General features: G+C 56.8%; 2 protein-coding genes across 2 annotated transcripts in view; both read left to right on the top strand.

Annotated features, from left to right (window-relative positions):
- On the top strand, positions 1-4,513 carry LOC117645021 (dual specificity mitogen-activated protein kinase kinase dSOR1). Its single transcript, XM_034384895.1, has 8 exons — positions 1-170; positions 517-736; positions 820-932; positions 1,041-1,152; positions 1,248-1,424; positions 1,519-1,705; positions 1,781-1,962; positions 2,042-4,513. Exons 1-8 carry the CDS (start codon positions 91-93, stop codon positions 2,156-2,158), a joined length of 1,188 nt encoding a protein of 395 aa, XP_034240786.1. The 5' UTR covers positions 1-90; the 3' UTR covers positions 2,159-4,513.
- A 2,556-nt stretch (positions 4,514-7,069) lies between these two features.
- The window catches only part of LOC117645109 (gonadotropin-releasing hormone II receptor-like), a 36,419-nt gene continuing 18,437 nt past the window's right edge, over positions 7,070-25,051 (top strand). Inside the window, exons 1-2 of the mRNA XM_034385026.1 lie at positions 7,070-7,371; positions 17,388-17,955. Coding sequence (XP_034240917.1) covers positions 17,509-17,955 — 447 coding nt within the window. The 5' untranslated portion in view covers positions 7,070-7,371; positions 17,388-17,508. The remainder of the gene's footprint in view (positions 7,372-17,387; positions 17,956-25,051) is intronic.

The raw sequence follows: 25,051 nt of genomic DNA on the forward strand, positions 1-25,051 counted from the left end.
GCCCTCTTGTACAGAGTTTGGTACGGAGTCAAAACTAGCGTCTGCAGATTCTTGATAACCTCATCTTTGAAAGAAGTGTTTATTATCGAAATGTCGAAGAATAAACTTAATTTAACGTTGCGTCCTGGTTCTTTGGAACCCTTGGCTCTAACTCCGCAGTCTGAAAACGAGTGAGTGGATTATATTTGAAATGGTGTCAAAATAAAGAACTCACGTACCTGTTGGTTCATTATCTGAATAGTTACAAAAACTCTTCTCTAGACATGGCTCAATCAAAAAGCATCAATTTTGTTTTTCTTCTCCTCTCAAACCAGTTGTTTTCATGTTTTTGAGAATTAGTATGGCACTTAAAACCCTCATTTGTTATGGTTTTTATTCTAAGAAATCCACCGAGGTTAAGATACCCATGATTACAAGTGAACTGAAGTCAATCATTCCTTTCCCTCCATTGTTTTCTCCTGCCTTTAAAGGTATTTTCGTTCATGGAATTTTTATTTTGTTTTTGTTTTTTTCCAGCTCTGGTCAATCTTCGATTGATAATATACAAGAGCGCATTGAAGAGCTCAATATGAATGACACTGAGAAAAAACGTTTAGAAAATTTCCTATGCCAAAAGTCCACTATTGGTGAGCTCACAGATGATGACCTGGAAAAATTAGGGGAACTGGGTGCCGGAAATGGTGGAGTTGTCATGAAAGTCAGGCATAAAAAGAGTGGTTATATCATGGCAAGAAAGGTGAGCGTTTGCGCAAAGCAATTAGATCCTTCCCTTTGATGTTTTGAGTTCTTTTTTTAAATCCCCTGTTTCACTTGCCACAGTTAATTCATCTTGAAGTAAAGCCAGCCATCAAGAAGCAAATTATCAGAGAGTTGAAAGTTCTCCATCAATGCAATTTTCCTCATATTGTAGGGTTCTATGGAGCATTTTACAGGTAAGAGATGTTATTAGTTAGTACTCGTTTTCAGTTCTTGAAGATTTCTTTTGTCTTTTTCTCATAATTTTCCCCTCTTCTTATGTCTGTAATCAATGTTTGTTACAGTGATGGAGAGATAAGCATTTGCATGGAGTACATGGATGGTGGCTCTCTTGATCTTATCTTGAAGAAAGCTGGCCGCATACCTGAACCCATACTTGGCAGTATTACCTTAGCGGTAGGCATATAAGATGATTGGTTCAAACTTCTTGTTCACATTTTCTGGTGTGCACATCAAGATTCTTTTCACTTAAATTTTTATTGTTATGACAGGTTTTGAAGGGCCTAAGCTATTTACGGGACAAGCATGCTATAATGCATAGAGATGTTAAGCCTAGCAACATTCTTGTCAATAGCGCTGGAGAAATCAAGATATGTGATTTTGGTGTTTCTGGTCAACTCATTGACTCAATGGCAAATTCCTTTGTTGGCACAAGAAGTTATATGGCGGTAAGTTTTCCAGTTTCCTTTGACTCATAGTGTGAATATAATGTCTTATTTAGAATATATTACCCTATATTTATTTTTTCTCATCTTTTTACAGCCGGAACGATTGCAGGGAACTCATTATTCAGTCCAGTCTGACATTTGGTCTCTTGGCTTATCATTGGTTGAAATGGCCATTGGAATGTACCCTATTCCACCTGCTGATGCTAAAACACTTGCTGCCATATTTGGGACAGTCAGTGGTAATATAGAAGAAATTGCAGGAACCCCACCTAATAACAACAGTGAGTACAAATTTGTTTAAGCTGAACTGGTTTCTTGTCTGTCTTACTGTAATACCTGCATTTTATGTTTCACAGGTAGTGGCAGTAGCTCTAGCAATGGTCCTAGACCGATGGCAATATTTGAGTTATTAGACTACATTGTGAATGAGCCGCCTCCTAAGCTCCCAGCAGGACTGTTTTCTGATGCTTTCAAAGACTTTGTCGAACGCTGTCTCAAAAAGAACCCAGAGGAACGAGCAGATCTCAAATCTCTCATGGTACAGGTCCAATACTTGTTTGTTTACAAAGTTTCACCTTATTACTTGGGGTAATTCTTGTTTTGTTTTCTTGTTTTAGAACCATGAGTGGATCAAAAAGGCAGACCAAGAGAGAGTTGAAATTGCAAGTTGGGTATGCCAGACAATGGACCTGAAGCCAACCACTCCTACAAGAATGGTTCCTTTATCCTCATGAGAACAAACTCCGCCTTGCAACTGTATCTGCAACATTCCATACTTCGAGCATTGACTCTATTGATCCTTACTGACCGCATCCACTGATGGGTCAGCTTGATTATAATGGGCTTTGTGCCGGCAACAATACATGAACAACAATTTCTGTTTCTGCTAGCCTTGCAGGCTAGCTAGCACAATTAAATGTAATTGTGTTGTGTGTATGTGATGTTCACAATAAATTATTTTCGCTGTGCGCGTTGACTTTGTTCAATTACAGGGGGCTCTGTTTGTATGATGCACATTATTATTACTATCACTACATTTTTATTATTACTGTTATTGTTATTATTTTTATTACTGTGAATGCATAATATGGTAAATAAGTTGTTTGTAAAGTTGCCTCTGGCCTGCTTGGTATCCATCTTCTTAAATAGAATAGTTAATCTTCTATTTGAGACCTCTTGTTATATATGAATGAACTTTTAAAATTATTTCAATTTGAGGTCAAATAGATGTTTTTGGCTTGAAAATTTGTTACCTTACTAATCAAGGAATTTGTCAATTGTACTTGTCAGAAGTTTATCAGATTTATTAAGTCTTCACTGTGAAAATTAAGTATTCCTTCAATTTCTAAAATTACAATTTAAGTACCTTGAACTATTTTATGCCAAGCATTTCGACTGGATTCATATCCATGTAAACTTGTATCATGTTATATTAGCTATGATGATTATTTATACAACTCACATGATGTTAGCTATGTATTTTGGCTGTATTTAAAATTTGCATCACGACATTTGTGAAGCCCTCAACATGTTTCACTTACAAATTTCCTCTTTTTCGTAAGACTTTTGGCATGTCATTACTCTTGTCTTCAGTGTAAACTTTGTGTCCGCTCTGTACATACCCTTAAAGGTAAACATTATTCTAAATGTAACTCGAACTAATCTAGGGTATTTTATTATTAGTGTATTTTAATCATCAAGAGTACTCTGGGCTGAAAAAGTATGGTTTAGTCAAAGCCTTTCAAAATATTTTTGTAGGCTGAGTGTTGACCAAAGCTGCAGGAAATTGAACCACTTTGTATAGATAATTATTAAATTATTCTGTACAGTTATTATGAGTTATCTTACTGTCCATATTAAATCAGATATGACAGTTGTTGTAACTGCTGATCAGGAGAAGTGGCTGCTTTGTGATAGTGCTTTAAGACTAATTTTATTGGTACTCTCCTTAACTACATTTATGTACTGTTATTCATATACTTGTGTTGCGCATGCGCTTTCATGATGTCTTTAGTGAAGATCAATGTCAGATACCGCTTTCTACACCATTGAATTTTTGCACAAATTTGTTCGCAGACTTCATTATAATATGCTGCCTAGATGTATTCTTTAATGATATGTACCTGTTAATATGTGGTATTTTAGTGCAAACAAACCCATGCTAGTATATGTCTTCATTGGGTTGCATTCACTGTTTTATCTCTTTGGTAAGTTTAATTATTGGCTTGTACTGTCCCACAAGAAGAAAACATACTCTACCACTTTCATACGAATGTTGTGAATTGATAGACATTTATCTTCTTCGAGGACAGAATGGCTCTGTGTTACCTTTTTAGAAGTTATTGCTGGGGAGTCGTCACCCGACTGTTGTACTATATGTTTTCACTTCCACTCCATTGCTGTAGTATACTTCACGGAGCACACAGAGCTTGTGTTTTATACTCAATTTAGATGGTAGTGCAGCAACATTAGTTAAAACTGGTTCACTTTTTGGAGACTGCTGCATTACTTGCTTTCATGCTACTAAGTGAAAATTTTCCCATTTCTAATTCATTAGTTTTAACTCTTTTTTTATTGGATAATCAAATCATTTATGCAGCCATTTATACTTTCTTTTAAATTGCCTTCCTTAAATTCTCTGAGTGGTCATACCTGGTAGATTTAAATTAGATAGTCTTTTTTTTAAAATCTTGTTTCATATTCTTATTTGAAAACATTATGTTTACAATAATTGAGTCTGAAGTGTATCCAGTATTTGTTGAGCCCAAAATGAACAGGTTTTGTTCATGTTTTTGCTAGTCGTGTCATCCACCAACTACCAAATGACTTTCATGATTAGGAAACCCTTGGTTTATGTTAGCATCAGTTGAATTCTTCTTTTATTTGACATGAGTGCTTTTTATGTTGTTGTAAAAAGTTGTGCTTTGACTGAAATTTTATTTAATACTCCTCTTCTTTGTCTTGTCAAGCGTGTTGAAACCCTCTGCTGGTAACTTACTTATGCACACGCTCTGTGTTGCGAATCAACCAGAGATGTATTAATTGTGTACATGTATATTAAAGAATAAGTCAGCTGTCCTTGGCTAAAAATTGGAAGTTGTTGATGAACCCGTTCCCCTCTCCTTTCCACCCCCATCCCGCACTCCGATTGGGGACGGCTCGTCCTGCCCTGCGTGGGGGACGTCCCAGTCCCAGCAGACCGATTCCGAGCGCCGTTTTCGTCGCTCTGTCTCTCTCGCACCGGTACGCGACGCCCCGAGAGTGCGAGAGAGACAGAGCAACGAAAACGGCTTCGGAATCAGTCTGCAGGGCGGGCCGCCGGGGTGGAGGATGGAAAGTTTCGGCTTTTGGCGGCGCGGGCGCGAAGAAGGCGAACGCCTTGCGAACGCGGACGCGGCGATAACTTTGAGAAACCGCGAAAGACTCCGGGATTGGCCCTGAGCTCGGCAAGCGGTCGCGAGGCGCTGCCTGCTCCCTGCACTGGAAGCCTAATTTGGCCGGCTCGCTGCTCATTCGAATTCGCTTCGCGCCCTACTAAGTGGAAGTCACGACGAAAGAAACAACCACAGTTTTGGATCCCCCATTCTTTTCTTTCCGGCCTCGGCCCTCGCCAAGTCCGCTCTATTCCGAATTCCGCGCCCCGTGTTCCTTTCGCCGCCAGACCCGACCTGCCCACAGTGGGCCAGAAGACCTGTGGAGGCGGCAAAAACTCTCGACGCGCGTTGAGATCCAGAGTTGCTAAACAGGACTCCAACAGAACGTATGACCAAACCAATGGATTCCTCGTTCGGAGAGCAATCCATAGGTGGGGTCCTCGGCCTGGCCGGCCGGTCTGGCCCAGGCCAAAGGGGATATTACAAACGATATGTGGACTGGAATTTGCAGAGCACCGGACAGCACGATTGAAGAGAGCTCCCTTTATAGGGGGCGGACCAGGGCAGGCCGCCCTTGGGAGGAGAGGGAGGAATCGGAGACTGCACGATGCCGAACAGTGCTTTCGTCGCGCTGTCTCTCTCGCACTCACGGGGCGCCCAGCAAGGCTGCAAGGGTGCGAGAGAGAGAGAGAGAGAGAGAGAGAGAGAGAGAGAGAGAGAGAGAGAGAGAGAGAGAGAGAGAGAGAGCGGCAAAAGCCTGTTCGGAACCGGCCGGGGCCCTGGTGGGGCCGGGTGGGGCGCTGGTGGGGCGCGGCTTTTCGGGGCTTTGAAGAACACGGAGGCCACGACCCCTGAGCTGCTATCGGCACTTTTCAGCACTTCCAGTTCACGGCCTGGCACAGCATGGCCTGCCACGGCGTCGTCTCAATCACTCCACGAGACTCACGAGGCTCCTTGCGCGGGTCGAGAGTCAACGCCCCTTGCCGACGACCAAAGGGAGGTCCTTCTCACTCGCACTCATGGGGCGTCCCGTAAGGGTGCGAGAGAGACAGGCCGACGAAAGCACTGTGCAGCCAGCCACCCCGAGCCGACGCCCGTCAAAACGCGGGCAGGCGGCGCCGCGCGGCCCCACGCCACCGAGTGCCCCGTCTTGCCGGCAGGCTATCTGTGCCCTCGCAGCGCGCGGCGCGCAGCTCGCAGGCGTCAAGCAGCTCAGCCGCAAGCCCAACACGGCACGGCTGGGCGGGCACGCCGCTGCGAACGGAAGACAAGACAGCGTCTGCGGCGGCGGGAAGTTGTCACCTCCCGAAAAACACATCATTCATGTTGCCAATATCTGACTCAATGTAGGGATTCGAACGCCGGTCCTGAGGGTTCGGGGTCGGCGCCTCTACGCTCGCGGCTGTCGCATCGCTGCGGGTGGCGGGGTGGCGGGGTGGCGGCCAGCACCGGAACGCGGTTTCGAGTCTCGGCAACTTTTGATGGCGCGAGATAGCGTCTTTCCGACTAGACACGCCGTGATGCCGTGATGAGCGAGGCTGCTGACTAGGCAAGCGCCAAGGATTTTCCGTGGAGCCACGTGCACCGATCCGCGCCTGTTTCACCTGCTTTGAATGCAAGGGCGGATCCAGTGGTGGTCTCAAGGGGGCACAGCGGCCCATCTTTTTGGCTGCTTGCAGGGGCAGCGTGTGGCTTTTCACTCATGAACTAACTTTTCCGGCCCTGCAATTATTTTTGTGGAGGGGGATGAGGACATACACGTGTGTGTGTGTGTGTGTGTGTGTGTGTGTATGTGTGTGTGTGTGTGTGTGAGTGTGAGTGCGTGAGAGACATATGGAAAGTGTGTGGTGGCGAGAGTGAGGGAGAGGGATTAGCTGGCCGCTTCGCAATCATGGTGGCCCGGCAGCGCGTTTCGCGTTTCGGACTGCTGTTCCGGAGTCCGGAGGTCCGTTTCGTCGCTCTGTCTCTCTCGCACCCGCACTCCCGCACGGTGCGCCCCGTGAGTGCGAGAGAGGCAGGCGGTGCCGGGCCGCTGCGTGTGGAGTGTGGAGGGCCCCGCCGCTCTCCGAGGCCGCTGCCGCCGCTGCGCGTTGCGCCGCCTCGTGGCTGCCCTGGGCTGCCCGGCGCTGTGCCGCCGGTGTTGAGTTCAGTGTCGGGCCAGACGCCCCCCGACGCGCACCGCTTGGGAGGGAAGGGGCATCGCCGCACCAGTCGGCTAGTCGGCCGCCACGCCACGCCGCGGTACGCCCGCCCGGTACGCCCGGTACGCCCGGTGCGTCCACCGTGCCGCACGCGCAGCGCGGCACACGCCAGTCCCAGTCGCCGTGCAGAGGCCGCACGCACGCGCGCCGCATCCCGCGCTCTCTAAACGTGTAGTGTGTCAGTGTGTGTGTGTGTGCGCTCGTGAAAGTGTCAGAGGTGATCATCATTAATGTGGTTCCAAGTTTCGGGGCGTGAGTGTGTGTGCCGTGTCAGTGGTGTCTGTGTGAGTGCAGTGCAGTGACTGTGTGCAAGAGGAAGGCTCCCTGGGCTATGGCTCCGAGAAGCTCTCGCTCGGACAGGACTTCCCTCAGGTTGGTACTCGACTACTCGCTGTCTCTCTCGCTCTCGTGGGCCGCCCCGTCGGTTTATTGCTTTCGTTGCGTCTCCCAGTCCACATTTCCATTCGCGAGATATTTGACGGCGGGGTGGTCAAACTTCACCCACCGGTCCATCAAACAACTCGAGTCACGAGTGGCATTTGCACCTACCGGCCTGTGGCTCTGGTCTCTCTCCCCCCTCTATCTCCCCCTCTCTTCGATTCACCTCCCAGACAACCTGGGGATGAAGGCAGTGGAGGAGTAGTTCACCCCTTCACGCGTCATCTCCCAGACGCGATTTTCGAGGCGGATTTGCAAGTCTAATTGTCTCTCAAGTTCGTTGGTGCAACCCGAATCGGACGAGGGCCCCCGTCCTTGCGAACGTTGCGAACAGCCGTTGACCTGTACAAATTCGTTTACGATTGTTTTGAAGCGCGGAGGAGTGGGTGATCCGGTGCGGCGGACGTGGCGCACAGTGGGCCAGAAGACCGGTGGAGGCGGCCAAAACCTTAGACGCGATTTGAGCTCCAGAGTCGCTAAATGGGGCTCGAACCGAACGTGTGACCCCACCAATGGATTGCTCTCCGAAAGAGGAATAGCTACACTGGAGCTCAAAACACGTCTAGTGTTTTGGCCACCCGCGGTTCGGAGCGCTTCCAGCGATACTTGTTGCCGGGGGCGGAGCAGCAGTGCGGGGGCGGCAGCCCTTCCAGTTGGCCGGTTCTTTTATTGGTGCCTTTGGCAACCCAATCGATCGCAACAAACGCCATCCACCGTGGGGAATCACTTCCCTGGCTTTACAAGTGACTTTTGGCGATATATCTTATGAAATTTTCTATGATGTAAAATCAAGCAACTGCTATTAACACACGTCGGTACAAAGTGGGCCAGAAGACCGGTGGAGGCGGTCGAAATTCCTGACGCGTTCTGCGAGCTACAGAGTCGCTAAATGGGACTCGAACTGAACGTGACACCCTCGGTGGCCCCACCAATGGATTGCTCTCCGAACGAGGAATCCATTGGTGGGGTCACTCGTTCGGTTCGAGTCCTGCTTAGCGACTCTGGAGCTCAAAACGCGTCCAGAGTTTTGGCCGCCGGCGCCGGTCTTCCGGCCCACTGTGCGGTGGATGCTTCGACAATGAGGCGGGCAATTCGGTCGTGGCGCACTTATCCCAGTTCGCCCGCTGCGCCAGCCTGTCGTTTCCAGTCCATCGAGATGAGCCCTTTGCTGCTTGTCGGTCGACTGCGCGCTGTGTGAAGTGGGCTGCGTGCCGCTTGCTGCCGCGTGCAGAGACAGGCCCCGCTGCCGCTTGCTGCCGCTTGCTGCCGCTTGCCGCCGCCACGAGCGATGCGCGCGATGAAGCAATGAGAACGCTGTAAATATGCCAATTTAAATCAACAAAAGAAAACTGTGGATTTTCCCCAGTGACATCGTTTTGACTAGAACCTTATGACTTGTTTGTTATAAGGACCAAAAATGAATTTGGCTTCACCTTCAGGACAGTGAGTCAGAAAAAAAATGCACGGGAAGCGATTTCTGAGAGGTGCCCTGATCTCAACTGCGCGAATTAAAACAATATGATAATGGTATTTGGGAGAGAATGCGAGAGGCTTGATGAAAGCGGAGCGCCGCGGAGAGGCAATGGAAAAGTTGACGTGAGGGGTGCCATATTTTCATCCACCCCTGGCCTTGGCGGTTCAAGCTCCAGTCCTCCCGCCCCCTCCCCCCTAAGGGAGGGATTAGTTGCCCGGTCTCCCAGCATGCATCTCGGTTGCGCCGACCTATCTTCCATGTGACCTTACCCCCCCCCCCCCCCCCACCACCACCACCACCACCACCCACCACCACCAACTCCCAACTCGCAGACCTGTCACGAGAGCCGGCGGCACAAGACTCGCCCGCGAGTTACCCACTACTTGTTTCAATTCGACCAAATGACTCCCGGTTTTTCTGTCCTCTCCATTTCGGACGCGAGAATGGCGCCAGCAGTGCGGCCGCCGCGACCAGGACGAAATCGGCTCGACGCGGGGTTCGGTCAGCGCACAGTGGGCCAGAAGACCGGTGGAGACGGCCAAAGCTCTAGACGCGTTTTGGGCTGCAGACTCGCTAAATGGGACTCGAACCGAACGTGTGACTCCACCAATGGATTGCTCTCCGAACGAGGAATCCATTGGTGGGGTCACACCGTTCGGTTCGAGTCCTGTTCAGCGACTCTGGAGCTCCAAACGCGTCTAGAGTTTTGGCCGCTCCACCGGTCTTCTGGCCCACTGTGCAGCGTCGCGGCTCCGCGACTCCGGCAAGGCTGGATGGCTTATTTTGGACCGGTTCAACTCGGAGCCCGCGTGCCCCGCCGCCTTGTTGGCCAGCAGGCCGGTAATGCCCGGCCATTTCTCTCATTATTATTTTATAATTTTATTATTTTCCCAAAAACTCATTTTCTTTCAGTATTCCCGCGCGAGTGCGGCAGTGCGGCTCGCCGAGTGGGCCCTGTTCTTGGGAACGGCCTGGCCCTACCATCTTTCTCCCGATTTCCTCGCATGCACGCTGCCGCGCCGTCCGTCGTCCTTTCATATTTCCCTCCACTTTTCTTTCTTTTTTTCCCCTTGTTTTTCGTTTCCTGCGGTCATTCCGTCGCTACGTGCGCGCCGCGTCCGCCGAGGCAGTCCGACAGTCCTTCGCGGCCGCTGCAGACTGGGAGTCTCGCTCTGTCTCTCTCGCACCCGTACGGGACGCCCCGTAGTGCGAGAGAGACGAAAACGACTCGCAGTCTGCTGCAGCGGCTTCGCAGCTCCGCGGCCAATTTTTCTTATTTTTGAGTTGGCCGGGTCATCAGCATCGGCAACAGGTTTGACAAGCGTGCTCACGTGAGGTGAGCGCCCCGCCCCGCCCCGCCCCACCCCGCTGTGCCGCTTGCCTGGCCACCTCCAGCAGCACGACTAGATGCCCCAGTGCCTGGCTGGCCTGGCTGGCCTGGCCGGCCGGCCCGGCTGGCCTGGCGCTGGTGGCGGTAGGTGTGATAACCCAGCACGCGAGACGGGCGAGACGAGACGAGACGCGAGCAGTGCAGAGACCGAGTCCTTTTTGCCCTTTTTCCATTCGCACGCCGCCGCCAACGCGCGCCGCCAGCCGTGCCGCCGCGGTCCGTGGTCCCGATCCTTGAAACGAGTGTGTAAAAGTTGCCGGCAGCGTGATTCCGAAAGGCCGTCTCTCTCGCACCGCTGCGGCCTGCGGGAGCGCCACACGGTGGGCCAGAAGACCAGTGGAGGCGGCCAAAACTCTAGACGCGTTTTGAGCTGCTGAGTCGCTACACAGGACTCGAACCGAATATGTGACCCCACCAATGGATTCCTCGTTCGGAGAGCAATCCATTGGTGGGGTCAAATGTTCGGTTCGAATCCTGTGTACCGACTCTGGAGCTCAAAACGCGTCTAGAGTTTTGGCCACCTCCACCGGTCTTCTGGCCCACTGTGCGCCGTGAGTGCGAGAGAGTCGGAGCACCGCTTCGGAGTCGGCCTGCTGTGCGAGTTGTGTTGTATTGTAACACTCGGTCGGCCTCCGCGCCGCGCTATTGCCGCTCGGCGCGGGCTGGGCTGTCGTTGGCTGCCATCGGCTGCCGCGCCTCGCCACCGGGTTAACAAACTAGGCGTGCGGATATGTTTTTGCAACTGTCAAGTACAATGCGGGTGTGCTATGCGGCCGTGTCATCCGTGTGAGTGAGTGTGTGTGTGTGTGTATCACAGTCGCGCTCACACCTACACAGACACACGGCACACGCGGACACGCAGGGGCCTCGCGCTTGCAGCGTGCCTGGCGCCCCCCCCCCTCCATCTCTTTCACACACACACGCGCGCGCGCGCGCGCACACACGCACAGAAAGACGCAGCCGTGTGTGGTTTAAATTAGCATTCTCTATATCGCGGGCCGCAATTTGAGGCGCCGGACGAGAACTGTCTGTGCAACATAACGACGGGGAATTAATGCTGAGTTTATGCGCGCTGCGCGCTCCGAAGGGGAGGAAGGAAGGAAGGTGGAGGCGAAGGCGAAGGCGAAGGCCTGCCTGCCGGCCTACCTGCCCGGCCTGCACGATATTAATTGGCGGCCGTTGTTAAAGATTGGGGGACAATGAGCGCTGGCGCGGGCTCTCTCTGTCTCTCTCGCGCTCAGGTGGCGTCCCGTGTGGTTGTGAGAGGGACGACACGCCGTGCGCGGAATCAGTCGTCTGCCGGGGCGCTGCTGCAGCCTGGCCCTGGCCCGGCGCCAGCGCTTGGGGCGACGCTGGGGACCGGGGGGCCGGCGCTAAGCTGGGACCATCTATATTTCCGGACAGTTTAAGCCCGGCCCCGGTCACCGCGACCTTGACGGCGGCCTTGACGGCCACTCGGCCATCGCAGCCCGCGGGCCTTGGACCCGCCAAGCACGGCGAAGCACGGCGAAGCACACCCCGGCCGACGCCACGCCGCGCCACCCCGGGCAGCTCACGGGGGACGGGGCTTCCCTGCCGGGTAGCGAACTTGACGCGGACACCAGCGCGCCGCCACCGCCACCGCCACCGCCGCGGAGCGTCGAGGCGTCGCGGGATAACGACGTGCAATCCGCCGCCCCATCCCGCGGTGATTGGGTTCCGGGATTCCGAGGGCGGGACGCGCGCAGTTCAATGCGATTCACTTGGCGGCGCCAACTCGACACGGCGAGGACGGCGAGGACGGCGAGGACGGCGAGGACGGCGAGGGCCTTGCCGTGGCCTCGGGGCGCGGCCCGGCCCGACCACGCGCACCGCCCTTCGGCCCGTCGGCCCTTTCACAGTGGGCCAGAAGACCGTGGAGGCGGTCAAAATCCCGAACGCGTTTCGAGCTCCAGAGTCGCTAAATGGGACTCGAACCGAACGTGTGACCCCACCAATGGATTTCACTCCGAATGAGGAGTCCATTGGTGGGGTCATACGTTCGGTTCAAGTCCCATTTAGCGACTCTGCAGCACAAAACGCGTCTAGAGTTTTGGCCGCCTCCACCGGCCTTCTGGCCCACTGTGCCTTCGGCCCTCTGGATGCGAAGCTAACTTGGCCCTGCTGTCTCCGAAAACTATTGGCGGCGCAGCGGCACAGCCCCGGGCGTAGTTCTGTGCCTGTTTCCGAGGCAGACTATCCCTGCCTATCCCACGCCTTGGCTAACTGCATGCCTGCTGGGCTGCGCCATGGCTGCGCCCTGCCGGGTCGGGTCGGGTCATAGAGTGTTGCGTGTAGCCAGTGCGCGGTGTCCGCGGTGTGTACACCATAAGCACCGCGTGTTACCGCTGCGTCCCTCTCCCGCAGTCTCTCACCGTCAGTCAATCTCCAGCAAGCTCTCTCCACTCGTCTCTCCAGCAGTCTCTCCAGCAGTCTCTCCAGCCGCCCACACTTAACAGCCCCGCGGTGTTGTCGCCGTGCATCCCCCCGCGCGTCTCTGGACAGCCTCCAGCCGGGGTCTGCAGCCTTCCGGCGGCGCGGCGGCCCTCCAGTGTGGGCGCGGTGTGCGGGCGCTTCTGTGCAACGCGACGCCGCGACCGCGAACCCCCGCGGGCCGCGTCCACGTCGTCGACCGGCGGCCGACGGCGGCCTCTCGTCGTTCGGCGCGGTGCTGTTGCAGGAGGTCTCGTGCAGCCGTGCGGCGGGCCTCGCTCACGCAAACCCGCAAGGCGTATGGCAGGGCGTGGCAGGGCGTGGCGGGGCGTGGCAGGGAAGCACTGATCACGGCCCCGGCCCCGCCACGCTCTAGCTACGCTCCTGCCACGCTGCCACGCTCCGTTGTCAAGTTTTCTCGGAAGAGCGTGCACGCCGCCGAGCTGCAGCACAGCGAACCGGCGGCAGGGGCAGGGAGAAACTTTAGAGATTTTCACGGAAAGTTATTGCGGGCCGAGGCCGAGGGGCGGGACCGGGGAGGAAAGCTCGGAAAAGTCCCTTCGACAAGTGCGGATTTGCCGAGTTCTATGGAGGAGGAAGGGGGCAGGCCAGGTTGGTCCTGGATTGATTGGGGGCGACGAGTGGGTCCTCCACTGTTGCAATTGCGCGCGCGCGCACGCACACACACACACACACACACACACACACACGTACACACACACCGTGGAGGCAAACCACATGCTGCCGAAGCCGTCCGTTAGTGGGCGGTCTGCAGCCGGATTCCGAATACTGTGTGTCTCTCTCTCGCCCCGACGGCAAGCCCCTCGAGTGCGAGAGGGACGGAGCCTGGGCAGAGCGGCGAGAGGCCTGGCTCTGGCTGGCGCCGCTGGCGGTGGCGGCACGCCAGTGCCACGGCAGTGCCACGGCAGTGCACTGTGCAGCGTAACTGAACTGCCCAATTAGGTGGACGCCAGCGACGACCCGCGTTCCGGCCCTGTGCCGAGGCTGTGCCGGTGGCGCGGTCGTTGGCCGGAACGGCAAGACACTTGCAGTGTTTGTTTTCGTTGCCGTTCGATGAGTTTTGGACATCATCGTGAAAAAAAGGCCGGGATTTCTTGGGTCCGCGTGCGGCCTGCCTGGCTTCTGGCTTGGCCTGCCTGGCCGGATGTCGCGTTTCTCTCCATCGCCGCAGTCGCGCTTCTAACTGCCTGCAGACTGATTCCGAGAGTCGTTTTCGTCGCTCTGTCTCTCTCGCACTCATGGGGCGCCCCGTACAGGTGCGAGGGAGACAGAGCGACGAAGACGGCTCCCGGTATCAATCAGTGTGCTGCTCGCCTCCTCGCCTCCAGCGCTTGAACGAAAGCCGAGAAAGCCGGGCGCCGAAAGCCCTCGCCGTCCGCGCTTGCGACAAGTGTGTCGAGGAGCGGGAAGGGGCGGTCAATTGACCAGACCACACCGGTGGAGGACTGACTGCCGAGCGATTTGTCGCTCTGTCTCTCTCGCACCCTGACGGAGAGCCCCATGAGTGCGAGAGAGACGGGCTATGTCGTCCAGAAATTGCGTGACACGCCATCGCGGTCGCTTCCGTCGCAGCGTGCGGTGCCGAGTGCGGTGCGGCCCGAGCGGTGCACGAGCGGCAAGCGTGTGCAATCCAGCAGTGCAGTGGCGATGCTCCTGGCGGTTGCGGCTGCGGCTTGCGGTGCCGTGGCCACCACGAAGCGCGGTGCGGCACGGCACGCCACGCCACGCCACGCCACGGCGCGTCGAGCAGGTCGGGCCCAATGTCCTTCACCCACACCCAGCTCCGCGCGGCGACGGCAGGCAGCGCCAGGAGACGCGAGGCCGCCGTCGGCAGCTCCGCGTTGGTGAGGCTGAGGCTGAGGCTGCTGCACGATGACCGCAGTCAAGGCTGACGCTCGAAATTTGGGCCGAAAACGCCCGAAAACGAAACGCGGCCTCGGCAAAGGGCGAGGGCGTGAGTGAAAATGAATGAGTGGAAGACTACGCGCTGACCGACAGGCAGACAGTCCTTGAACTGCGTGTCATTAGCAGCGCGACAGACTCGGACCTGCTACGGTGCTACGGTCGCGCTGTGGCCGCGGTGACCGCCACCGGTAACCCCTGCGAGCGTTGCGAGGCGGCCGGTGACAGACGGACGGACGGGCGGACCACGCCGCTGGCCGCTGACGTGACGGTGGCGGCGTGTGCGCGAAGCGTGTTGCACAGTGGGCCAGAAGGCCAGTGGAGGCGGCCAAAACTCTAGACGCGTTTTGAGCTCCAGAGTCGCTAAATGGGACACCAACCGAACGTGTGACCCCACCAATGGATTCCTCGTTCGGAGAGCTATCCATTGGTGCGGTCACACGTTCTGTTCGAGTCCCATTCAGCGACTCTGAAGCTCAAAACGCGTCTAGAATTTTGGCCGCTCCACCGGTCTTCTGACCCACTGTGCACCGTCCGAGCGACCCGAACCAAACAGAACTACGCACTCGGCGCGCTCGGCGCCTCACCTCCGATTCCGAGTCGCAGCCACCAAGCCAGCAGCCACCGAATCCGAGAGTCGCCTTCGTCGCCCTGTCTCTCTCGCACTCACGGGGCGCGCCGTGCCTGCCGTGCAGGTGCGAGAGAGACAGACGGCCAGCCATTACGCCGAATCACTCGAGCCTCACCGGCCATCATTACAGTGGAGTGGCTGCGGTGGCCGGCCAGGCTACGCCAGGCTACGCAACTACGCAGCGAGACAAACAACAACTGCCTCCCATTAGAGGCTCTGCAGACTGATTCCGAGAGTCGTCTTCGTCGCTCTGTCTCTCTCGCGCTCATGGGGCGTCCGCTATTGGTGCGAGAGAGACAGAGCGGCGAAATCGACTCTCGGAATCTGCAGCCCAGCCGGCCAGGCCAGGCCCAGCCCGCCGGCTCCGAGGCTAGGTCAGTGTGCGGGCGAAGCCGGCTAGGCGGACTACCAAATCAGGAAACAAACACCGAAAATCACTTTTTTTCACACAGTGCCTCGACCTAGACCGAACGGGCGCACTCTCGAGTGTACTGTTTCTAATGAATGGTAATCCGCTAAGCCGCGAGACCCACCCGACTGTCTGGATGGGAACCAATGGGAAAATCGCGATGCCTAGGCCCTAGGACGCCCAGGGGTCGACCCGGCTGCGACCCGCATCCAACAGCCTGCAGCCGTAATCGGTATCCACGTGCTGCAGACACACACACACTCACTCACACACACACGCGCGTGGAGAGGCGCGGCGTCCGGCGTCTTCCTAGGCTATTCAGAAACAGGTTGTGTAGCCTCCCGGTTCAGGCAGGCACCTCCCGCGGCGTTACCCCAATCACGTACTCCGTGTATGGAAATGGAAAACAGCATATTTTATTTTTTTTTTGTCGCCGTCGTCGCGACGCAGGCACGCGGCGGCCAGGCGGGCAGGGGAAGGAGTAGTGTGTCCCAAGGATCAGTCGTATTTCTATCGGTCCGAAAGAGACGCGCCTTTTCGGCCTGTTCGGACCCGTTCTCTTGGAGCGGGCCTCGGTCGCGCGAGTGAGAGAGAGAGAGAGAGAGACGGCCGTGTGGGTCACTCTGTTCTCGCCGGGAACAGTGGAAAATCACACGCAGCGACTGCCGGCGGTGGCCACAGAAACACGCGTGAGGAACACAGCCGCAGTCGACGCGGTGCAACTTTGTCATTTCTGTTGTTTTTTGTTTTGAAACGACATACGCCAACTACTCCGTGTAAGTTGAGTTATACAGAGTGGGCTTCGGCAATTGACTGTTCTTCACTGGTAGTCTCTTCCTTCCTCAGCCCCTCTGCCCTCTCGCCCTGCTTGGCTACGCCGGGCTATGCAACCAGCTTGGGCTGGACACGCTGCACCTCTACGCGGGTCCTGGAGCCTTGAACTTTCGCTTCTGGGTCCACGTGGCGTCCGTCTTCCTGGAAGAGGAATCAGGACTTCAATGCCAGGACTCCACGTGGAGCGCCTGCGCGGTAGGCAGTCCCGTTAAGCAGGCGTGTGCCGCGTGGCTGCCTATCCCACACTTGGCGGGCGGCAGGGAGCGCCTGCGCGGTAGGCAGTCCCGTTAAGCAGGCGTGTGCTGCGTGGCTGCCTATCCTGCACTTCGCAGGCGCTTGGACCATCCCAACAATTTGAGTGTGATAAAATGCTGAAAACGTATGGAAGTACCCGCTGCGTGTAGTCTCTGTTTTTGAATTCATACGTGGTGGCGCGCGGTGCTCGCTCTGGGGGAGGGTCTGCTGCCATAATGCGTCCCGTTTTTGTATCTCGGTCGTCGTCCCGTCCCGTCGTCCGTCGTCCGGCGCGTCGAGGACTCGGCCGAGGATGTCCAGCGACGTCCAGCGACGTCCAGCCGCCCCCGTTGCCTCCATTACCCGCTGCATGCATGCCGACATGGCCGACATGGCCGTCCCCCGCCTCGTCCCTTGCGTCGCCCTTATTACCATAGAGGTTGTTTCCCTTGAAAAGAATGAATAAAAAAAAGTAAAAAGACCCCGCTGATTGCGGGGGACGCGACTATTCGCGTAATCGCGCGTCCTCATCATGCTAATCATAAAATCAGGGCATTCGCAAAGAAACAAAATCTGAAAGTTCTTTTGTTGTTGTTTTTTGCAGGTTGCTTTTTGGGATGGGCGTCGCCGCGCTGGACGGCCTGGACGGGGACGCCGCAGCAGAGGCCGCCGCAGAGGCCGCCGCAGAGACCGCCGCCCCCTGAGCCTTTGAGCCCCGCGACGCCATGGACGCCATGGACGCCGAGAATGCGACGGACGCCGACAGCGACGCCCTGGGGCTTGCCGTGCTGGCCCTGGGGCTGGGCGCCTCCAACGGCACGGTCAGCGCCACCCTGGCCACCGCCAACAACACCCTCGAGTTCCTCGCATCGCTGCCGGTGCTGTACAAGCCCCTGTACAGGGACCTGGTGGCCTGGCTGGCGGACGTGGGGGTGGCCGTGGACGCCAACGACACCCTGTTCTGCGAGACCAAAGCCAACGTGAGCCGCCTGCCCGTGGAGGTGTGCGAGCGGCTGGACAAACTGCACGCCCCCATGAACGGCACGCTGTGCCAGGAGCACGCCCCCACGCTCACCAACCCCGACGTGGTGCGCGCCGCGCTGCTGGCGCTGCTGGCGCTGCTGTCCTTCGTCGGCAACTGCTACACCATCAACAGCATCAGGAATAAAGCGGTGAGTGGTGGCGGAGTCCGGGACACTACACTGTGGAGGCGCGCGGTCGCCGCCGTGCTCGCGACGGCGGCCACCCTGAAGGCCCGAAGGCCCCCCAGTCTCGCCCGGGGCAGCGCTCTGTCTCTCTCACACTCACGAGGCGTCCCGTGGATCCCGCAGGGGCGCGAGAGAGACCGCAGGCAGGCCCGCCTGGCCCGGGTCACGGGGGTCGCAGCCTCGCAGCGAGATGGGAAGTGCGCCCCTAATTCGTCCGGCAAACGCGTCGCTTCTCCAGCGAGTCAGCCAGACCCGCAGACCAACATGTCTCTGGAGCCCCCTCCCCTCCCCTCCCCTCCCCTTTCCCTCCCCGCCGCCCTGCAAGCCATCAGCACGGCGCCGTTCCCGCGGGGATGGAGTGTAGTCCTCGTCGTCCGTCTCTGTCCGTCCCGGTTAGCTGTCCTGCATGCCGGGTGGGGCGGGGCGGAGCGGGGCGGACCAGGACGGCGACCCCCGCGCGTGCGGCACGGCCCCGCGCACCAGGGTGGCCACCAGGGTGGACCACTCGATGGCTCTCTCGAGGCCCGCGCGCAACGAGACCAGCATGCCGACGGTGCTGAGCAGCAGACTGATTCCGGGAGTCGTTTTCGTCGCTCTGTCTCTCTCATGGGGCGTCCCGTATAGGTGCGAGGGAGACAGAGCGACGGAAACGACTCTCGGAATTAGTCTGCAGAAACAGAGCGCGCCAGCGTAAGTGACGAAGTGACAGCCTACTGTCCCGGATGCGCCTGCCGGCAGCCGTTAGCCGTGGGCCCGAAGGCCTGAAGGCCAGTGGGCCTGTTTGGGCAAGCGTGCCACACGCTGCCAGGTCCAGTCACCGCATGCGACTCTAATCAAACACGCATGAGTACACCAATGGATTCCCCGTTCGGAAAGAAACTCATCATCTGTACCCTTGGTTCCGTGGTTCGCGCCCTGTTCGAGCACAAAACTGGGTCCAAGCCTGGTCCACCGTGTGTGGACAAACCAGCGACACTGTCTTGACACACTGGCGCTGGTGCGTGAGTGGTTGGCCAGGCCAGCCAGCCAGGCGGCCCGGGCAGGGAGTCCGTTGGAGCGCGCTCTGTTATTCAGTCAAATCCAGTTGGTCAAGATCCGATCGGAAATTTTATGTATTCAGGGAGCGGACTCTATTGTCACCCCTCTCACTGCCTCTCTCTCCCCCTCTCCCTCCGACTGCTCCAATCTGTGCATCTCCGTTTTTCTCCCTCGGCCCTTTGCGCGGTGCGACGCGCGAGCCGAGCCAAGGCCTGGTGAGGTAGGCTGCAGCCAATCAGGACACTGATTCCGAGGGTCGCTTCCGTCGCGCTGCCTCTGACAAACTGAGGGCCAGGTCAACTCGGGGGTAACTCGGGGGTAACTCAGGGGTAACTCGGGGGTAACTCGGGGGTAACTCAAGGGGAAGTCGGGGGGAAGTCGGGGGGAACTCGGGGGGCAGTCGGGGGAACTCGGGGGGAAGTCGGGGGGAACTCAGGGGCAAGTCGGGGGAACTCGGGGGGAACTCGGGGGGAACTCGGGGGGAACTCGGGGGCAAGTCGGGGGGAACTCAGGGGTAACTCGGGGGCAAGTCGGGGGGAACTTGATCGACTCGCCCAAACACTAGAAATACGCTCCAAACTAGCACCGTTGCCTTTGTCTCGTTGCCCCGATTCTAAAAGTGCCCCTACTTGCCCCTCTATCTCAGCGGTTCCCAACCTTGGGGTCGCGACCCCAAATGGGGTCGCGAAAAAATTTTGAGGGGTCGCGGCGAGGTGGCTGGGGTCGCCTGGGGTCGCGGTGGTTTCCCGGCTGGCCCACACGCCGAGCACTGGCTGCTTAAATGCCGCAAAGTTGATCAAAACGGTCACAAATGTGTGTAAAAGATCGTGTTTTGGGTCGACTTTAAGCATCCACTGCTTCTGATCCGAGGCGGTAAATCGCCCTCCCTCAACGGGCAATTGGTCTTTGGACCTTCCTTTTGCATGCCTTTGTTACGGAGTGCGATTATCTGCCTTAGTTTGGGAGCAGTTTTGCCGCAAAGTTGATCAAAACGGTCACAAATGTCTGAAAAATCGTGTTTTGGGCCGACTTTAAGCATCCACTGCGTCTGATCCGAGGCGGTAAATCGTCCTCCGTCAACGGGCAATTGGTCTTTAGACCTTCCTTTAGCATGCCTTTGTTACGGAGTGCGATTATTTGCCTTAGTTTGGGAGCAGTTTTGCCACAAAGTTGATCAAAACACGATTTTTCAGACATTTGTGACCGTTTTGATCAACTTTGCGGCAAAACTGCTCCCAAACTAAGGCAGATAATCGCACTCCGTAACAAAGGCATGCTAAAGAAAGGTCTAAAGACCAATTTCCCGTTGACGGAGGACGATTTACCGCCTCGGATCAGACGCAGTGGATGCTTAAAGTCGGCCCAAAACACGATTTTTCACAGACATTTGTGACTGTTTAGACCAACTTTGCGGCAGTACTGCTTCCAAACTGAGGCAGATAATTGCACTCCGTAACAAAGGCATGCAAAAGGAAGGTCCAAAGACCAATTGCCCGTTGAGGGAGGGCGATTTACCGCCTCGGATCAGAAGCAGTGGATGCTTAAAGTCGACCCAAAACACGATCTTTTACACACATTTGTGACCGTTTTGATCAACTTTGCGGCATTTAAGCAGCCAGTGCTCGGCGTGTGGGCCAGCCGGGAAACCACCGCGACCCCAGGCGACCCCAGCCACCTCGCCGCGACCCCTCAAAATTTTTTCGCGACCCCATTTGGGGTCGCGACCCCAAGGTTGGGAACCGCTGAGCTAGAGGGGCAAGTAGGGGCACTTTTAGAATCGGGGCAACGAGACAAAGGCAACGGTGCTAGTTTGGAGCGTATTTCTAGTGTTTGGGCGAGTCGATCAAGTTCCCCCCGACTTGCCCCCGAGTTACCCCTGAGTTCCCCCCGACTTGCCCCCGAGTTCCCCCCGAGTTCCCCCCGAGTTCCCCCCGAGTTCCCCCCGACTTGCCCCTGAGTTCCCCCCGACTTCCCCCCGAGTTCCCCCCGACTTCCCCCCGAGTTCCCCCCGACTTCCCCCCGACTTCCCCTTGAGTTACCCCGAGTTACCCCCGAGTTACCCCTGAGTTACCCCCGAGTTACCCCCGAGTTGACCTGGCCCTCAGTTTGTCAGGGGTGTGTCTCTCGCACCTCTAAGGAACGCCCCATCGTGCCACCCCCTGCCGAAGACACTCGGAAAGGCCGACGCCGCGACAGGAGCGGACCGTATTTGATTGCCATCGCCAAGCCGTTTGTTCCATTCGGCAGTCACGTGACACTCTAGCCCGAGGGGGTAATGACTTCCTGCTCGCTGCGAAAGAGGACGGGCCTCGGGACGGGCCTGTACAATTTCAGTTTGATTCGTCTTCACGCGTGGCGGTTCGCCGAAGAAAACCAGAAAGGCCCTCGCTTCGACGCTGCTCTCCGCTTCCGGGAGGCTTTTCCGTCGGGAAGGCCACTTTGCCACTTTCCCGACGCTCGTTGGACGCGCACGCCGCGCTAGCCGCGCCGCCGGGCTTCACAGTGTCGTACCACGAGGAGTCAATCAAGCCGCGTGGTTTCACACGTGAGGCGGCACTCTTAGGCGCGCTAGACGCCTCGCCGCCCCGCGTCTGCCGGCTACACTGTAAGCGCGGCGCGGCGTCGGAGGATACGCCCCTCGCCCCCACCCCCGGATGCACCGAGGGGGCAGAGCCGGGCAGGGCCGGGCAGGGGAGGGGGGTCCATTCACAACCGTCTACGTGAATGAAACAGCCCACTACGCGACGTGACGCGTGCCGTGCCGCCGTGCCGCCGTGCCGCCGTGCCGCCGTGCCCCGTGACGTCAGCGTGACGTCACGATGACGCACGTAGCCTCACAGCTGATCGAGCTGCTGTTACTGCACCATTCATTCCACGGCGTGTGTGTGTGTCTGGGTGTGTGTGCGTGTGCGAGTGAGTCACTGTGTCGATGCACTCGGGGGAAGCCCTCGCCGGGATTCGAACCCCCGACGACCCCCCGGCGAGCCGCGGCGGACTGGCTGACCGTTCGCACACCGCGCTGCGTTCCTTGCATGGAAGCCGACTCGCGGAACGGACGCCGGACTGCGATGAGAGATTTCTGCTATTCAAAACGAGAAAATTCGGACTTTGGCTCCACAAACCGAAAATAAAAGGCAAGTTTTTTCGAACTCTATTCAAAGGTGAAATAGATTGTTGAGTCGGCGTTTTACAGCGAGGCGGCACGCGCGTCCAGCGTCTGCTTCGCGTCGTTGATTTGTGTTGCTGTCAGCGAAGTGTCAATAGACCTTTGTTTTATGGGCCGTGCATTCGCATGGCGAGCGGTAGCGAGCGGTAGCGAGGCCTCGAAATGACCGAGGCAGTATCCCCCACCCCGTCCCGCCCAGCCCCGCCTCCGCTCCGCCCCGCCTCGGCGACGCCGCACAGTGGGCCAGAAGACCGTTGGGGGCGGCCTACATTCTGGACGCGTTTTGAGCTCCAGGGTCACTAAATGGGACTCGAACCGAGCGTGTGACCCCACCAATGGATTGCTCTCCGCACGAGGAATCCATTGGTGGGGTCACACGTTCGGTTAGAGTCATGTTTAGCGACTCTGGAGCTCAAAATGCGTCCAGAGTACTGGCCGCCTCCACCGGTCTTCTGGCCCACTGTGCGCTGGCAACGTATTGGCAGGCCTTCGTGCGTGGAAACTTTCTGGGCTGTAATCATCGGGGTCGAGCGGCCTCTTTCCTGAGCCGGTGTCCTCCACACTGTACACTCAACACTCCGCGAGAGAGAAAATGAGAAAATGCGCGTGGCTCCGGAATGCCAATGTCGCTGCAGCAGTCCGGGCGGCGGGGCGGCGAGCCTCGCAGATCTCGGAAGACTGACTGCTGCGCGGGCTGCATGGCCGCAAGCCGCAGCCGCGACACATCTCGGTATATTCCGACGTGTTATGTCACTTGATAGGTTGGGCGGCGGGAAGCCGCGTGTATATTTAAAGTCCAATCATTTGTTGCCATATCCAAGTTGCGTAACGACGTGTGTCAGTGCGCCTGGCTGCGACTGGCTGCGACTGGCGTTCCCAAAGACCGCCAATCGTCGGGACGCGAACGCGCGATTAGCAGCGAATGAACCGAGAACGCGCGCTGCGGACCCAAACGCGCTTCTGCCGTCGCCAGAAATTAGGTTATTTGCCGATCGGGGATCAAGGTTGTCCCAAGTTTACGCGCTTCAATCCGGCCGAATCCAACTCGATCGAACTTGATCTAATGAGGGAGTAATTGTCCGGACTGCGTCACCAGAAGGAGCGCGATGTCGGTGACGGGGACGTTGACGGCCACCATGACCATCATGACCACCACGACCAAGGCTGTGCAGCCGAACTGTGCCAATCAGGTGTAACTGGGTGTAACCAGGACGGGACCATCTGTATCATAGTGGCCCTGCTTCGGCCCTGCTTCGGGCAGCGAGCAAAGCAAATGCAGAGTGGTTAGCCCCGACCATGTCATTAGCATGTTTCCCTCAAGCGACTCCTCATACCGGATGGTCGGATGAGTGCTGCTGGTGATCTGTTCTGCTCGTTCCACCGGCCCGCCCCGCGCGAAAGCAGCATTTATAGCGCGAGACTCGTTGCCTCGCTGCGAGCCGCAGTTCGCAGAAACATGGTCCAGCCCGCTGGCCTGCTTCCCGCTCCTTTCGGGTCCTTGTATATCTGCCACCGGTCCCCGCGATGGTTGTGGGTTTTACCACGCTGTTGTCTTTACAGGCAACGCGGAAAAAGTAACGATTCGTTTTAACGGACTTGGCAGGGTCCTAAACATTCCTGCGTTTGACGCGTTTGACGCAAAGGAAGTTTATTCATCTTTGTTTACAGTTTTTTGGGAATAGTCTAGCTGAATTCACTCCGACGGCTGTTCAAGGACCTCTAACATACCATCTGCTTGAGCGAACGTCAAAAGATCCACTGGCAGTGCGGCGGCGAATTCAGCCGAGCCAACCGAGAGTTAATAATGGCATTATATTGAGCTGCCTTATTGAAACTCTGGCAAACTAGTGCGTGCAGCCTCCCACAAGTGCGGGGCGGGGGCGGGGCGCGGCGAAGCAGGGCGCGGCGGTGGAGCGGAGCAGCGCTCCCTGGCGGACGGTTGGGCACAAACTAGAGGGTAAAGAAGGGTCGGGAAACCACAGGGCTTGCGCCTCGGCCTTCCCAGACTTGCCACAGGGGCTGCATGCCGGCCGCGCCGGCCACGGCTCTGGTTCGGTTGCTCGGCGCTCCCAAAGGATGTACCCCGAGCCGGGCAGCGCGTCCACCGAGACTCGGGGGGCAAGGAGCTCCGAACCGGGGTCGAAGTCCTGGCGCGGCCAGCGCGGCCTGCACCAAGGCGCCGCACAGTGGGCCAGAAGACCGGTGGAGGCGGACAAAACTCGAGACGCGTTTTGAGCTCCAGAGTCGCTAAGCAGAACTTGAACAGAACGTGTGACCCCACCAATGAATTGTTCTCCGAACGAGGAATCCATTGGTGGGGTCACACATTCGAGATCCATTTGGCAAATCTTGTGCTCAAAAACGCGCCTCGAGTTTTGTCCGCCTCCACCGGTCTTCTGGCCCACTGTGCGCCGGGCGGCCCTGCAAACTTGAGCAAACTCGGGGAAGGAAATGAAAGGACACCACCACGGAGCCTCGATGGTCTCGACCAACTACGCAGCGACGATGTACCGGGACGGAATACGGTCCAATTTCGGAGTTGGCGCACCGCATTTCGGTTCACAGTGGCGTGCCACCAGTGCCGACAACTACACAACTACTCGAGGCTCCCAACTGCAAGCAGACTGACGAACCCCCCCAGGCGCCTAGTGTGCCTAGGGTGGCCGGGCCGGGCCGGGCCGGGCGGCCACTCTAGTTCAGATCGTGATCAGTAACCTTTTCGCTTTGTTTTTAATGCGACTGCTAGACCGGCCGGGCCGGTGCGCCTGGCCTCGCCGTGTGCACTTGTTCGATACATCGAGAGTTGTTCTCGATGCAGGCGTAGCTCTGACTGCGAGCTGTTGGCGGTAGAACGCC

This window comes from Thrips palmi, unplaced genomic scaffold (genome assembly GCF_012932325.1).
Source record: "Thrips palmi isolate BJ-2018 unplaced genomic scaffold, TpBJ-2018v1 HiC_scaffold_18, whole genome shotgun sequence".
In the NCBI taxonomy this organism is placed as follows: Eukaryota; Metazoa; Arthropoda; class Insecta; order Thysanoptera; family Thripidae; genus Thrips; species Thrips palmi.

Bases quoted from the DNA above. Each gene is read 5' to 3' on its own strand.
- LOC117645021 (XM_034384895.1), top strand. From the start codon at position 91: ATGTCGAAGAATAAACTTAATTTAACGTTGCGTCCTGGTTCTTTGGAA. The intron at 737-819 runs GTGAGCGTTTGC...CACTTGCCACAG, and splicing joins GTTATATCATGGCAAGAAAG to TTAATTCATCTTGAAGTAAA. The intron at 933-1,040 runs GTAAGAGATGTT...TGTTTGTTACAG, and splicing joins TTCTATGGAGCATTTTACAG to TGATGGAGAGATAAGCATTT.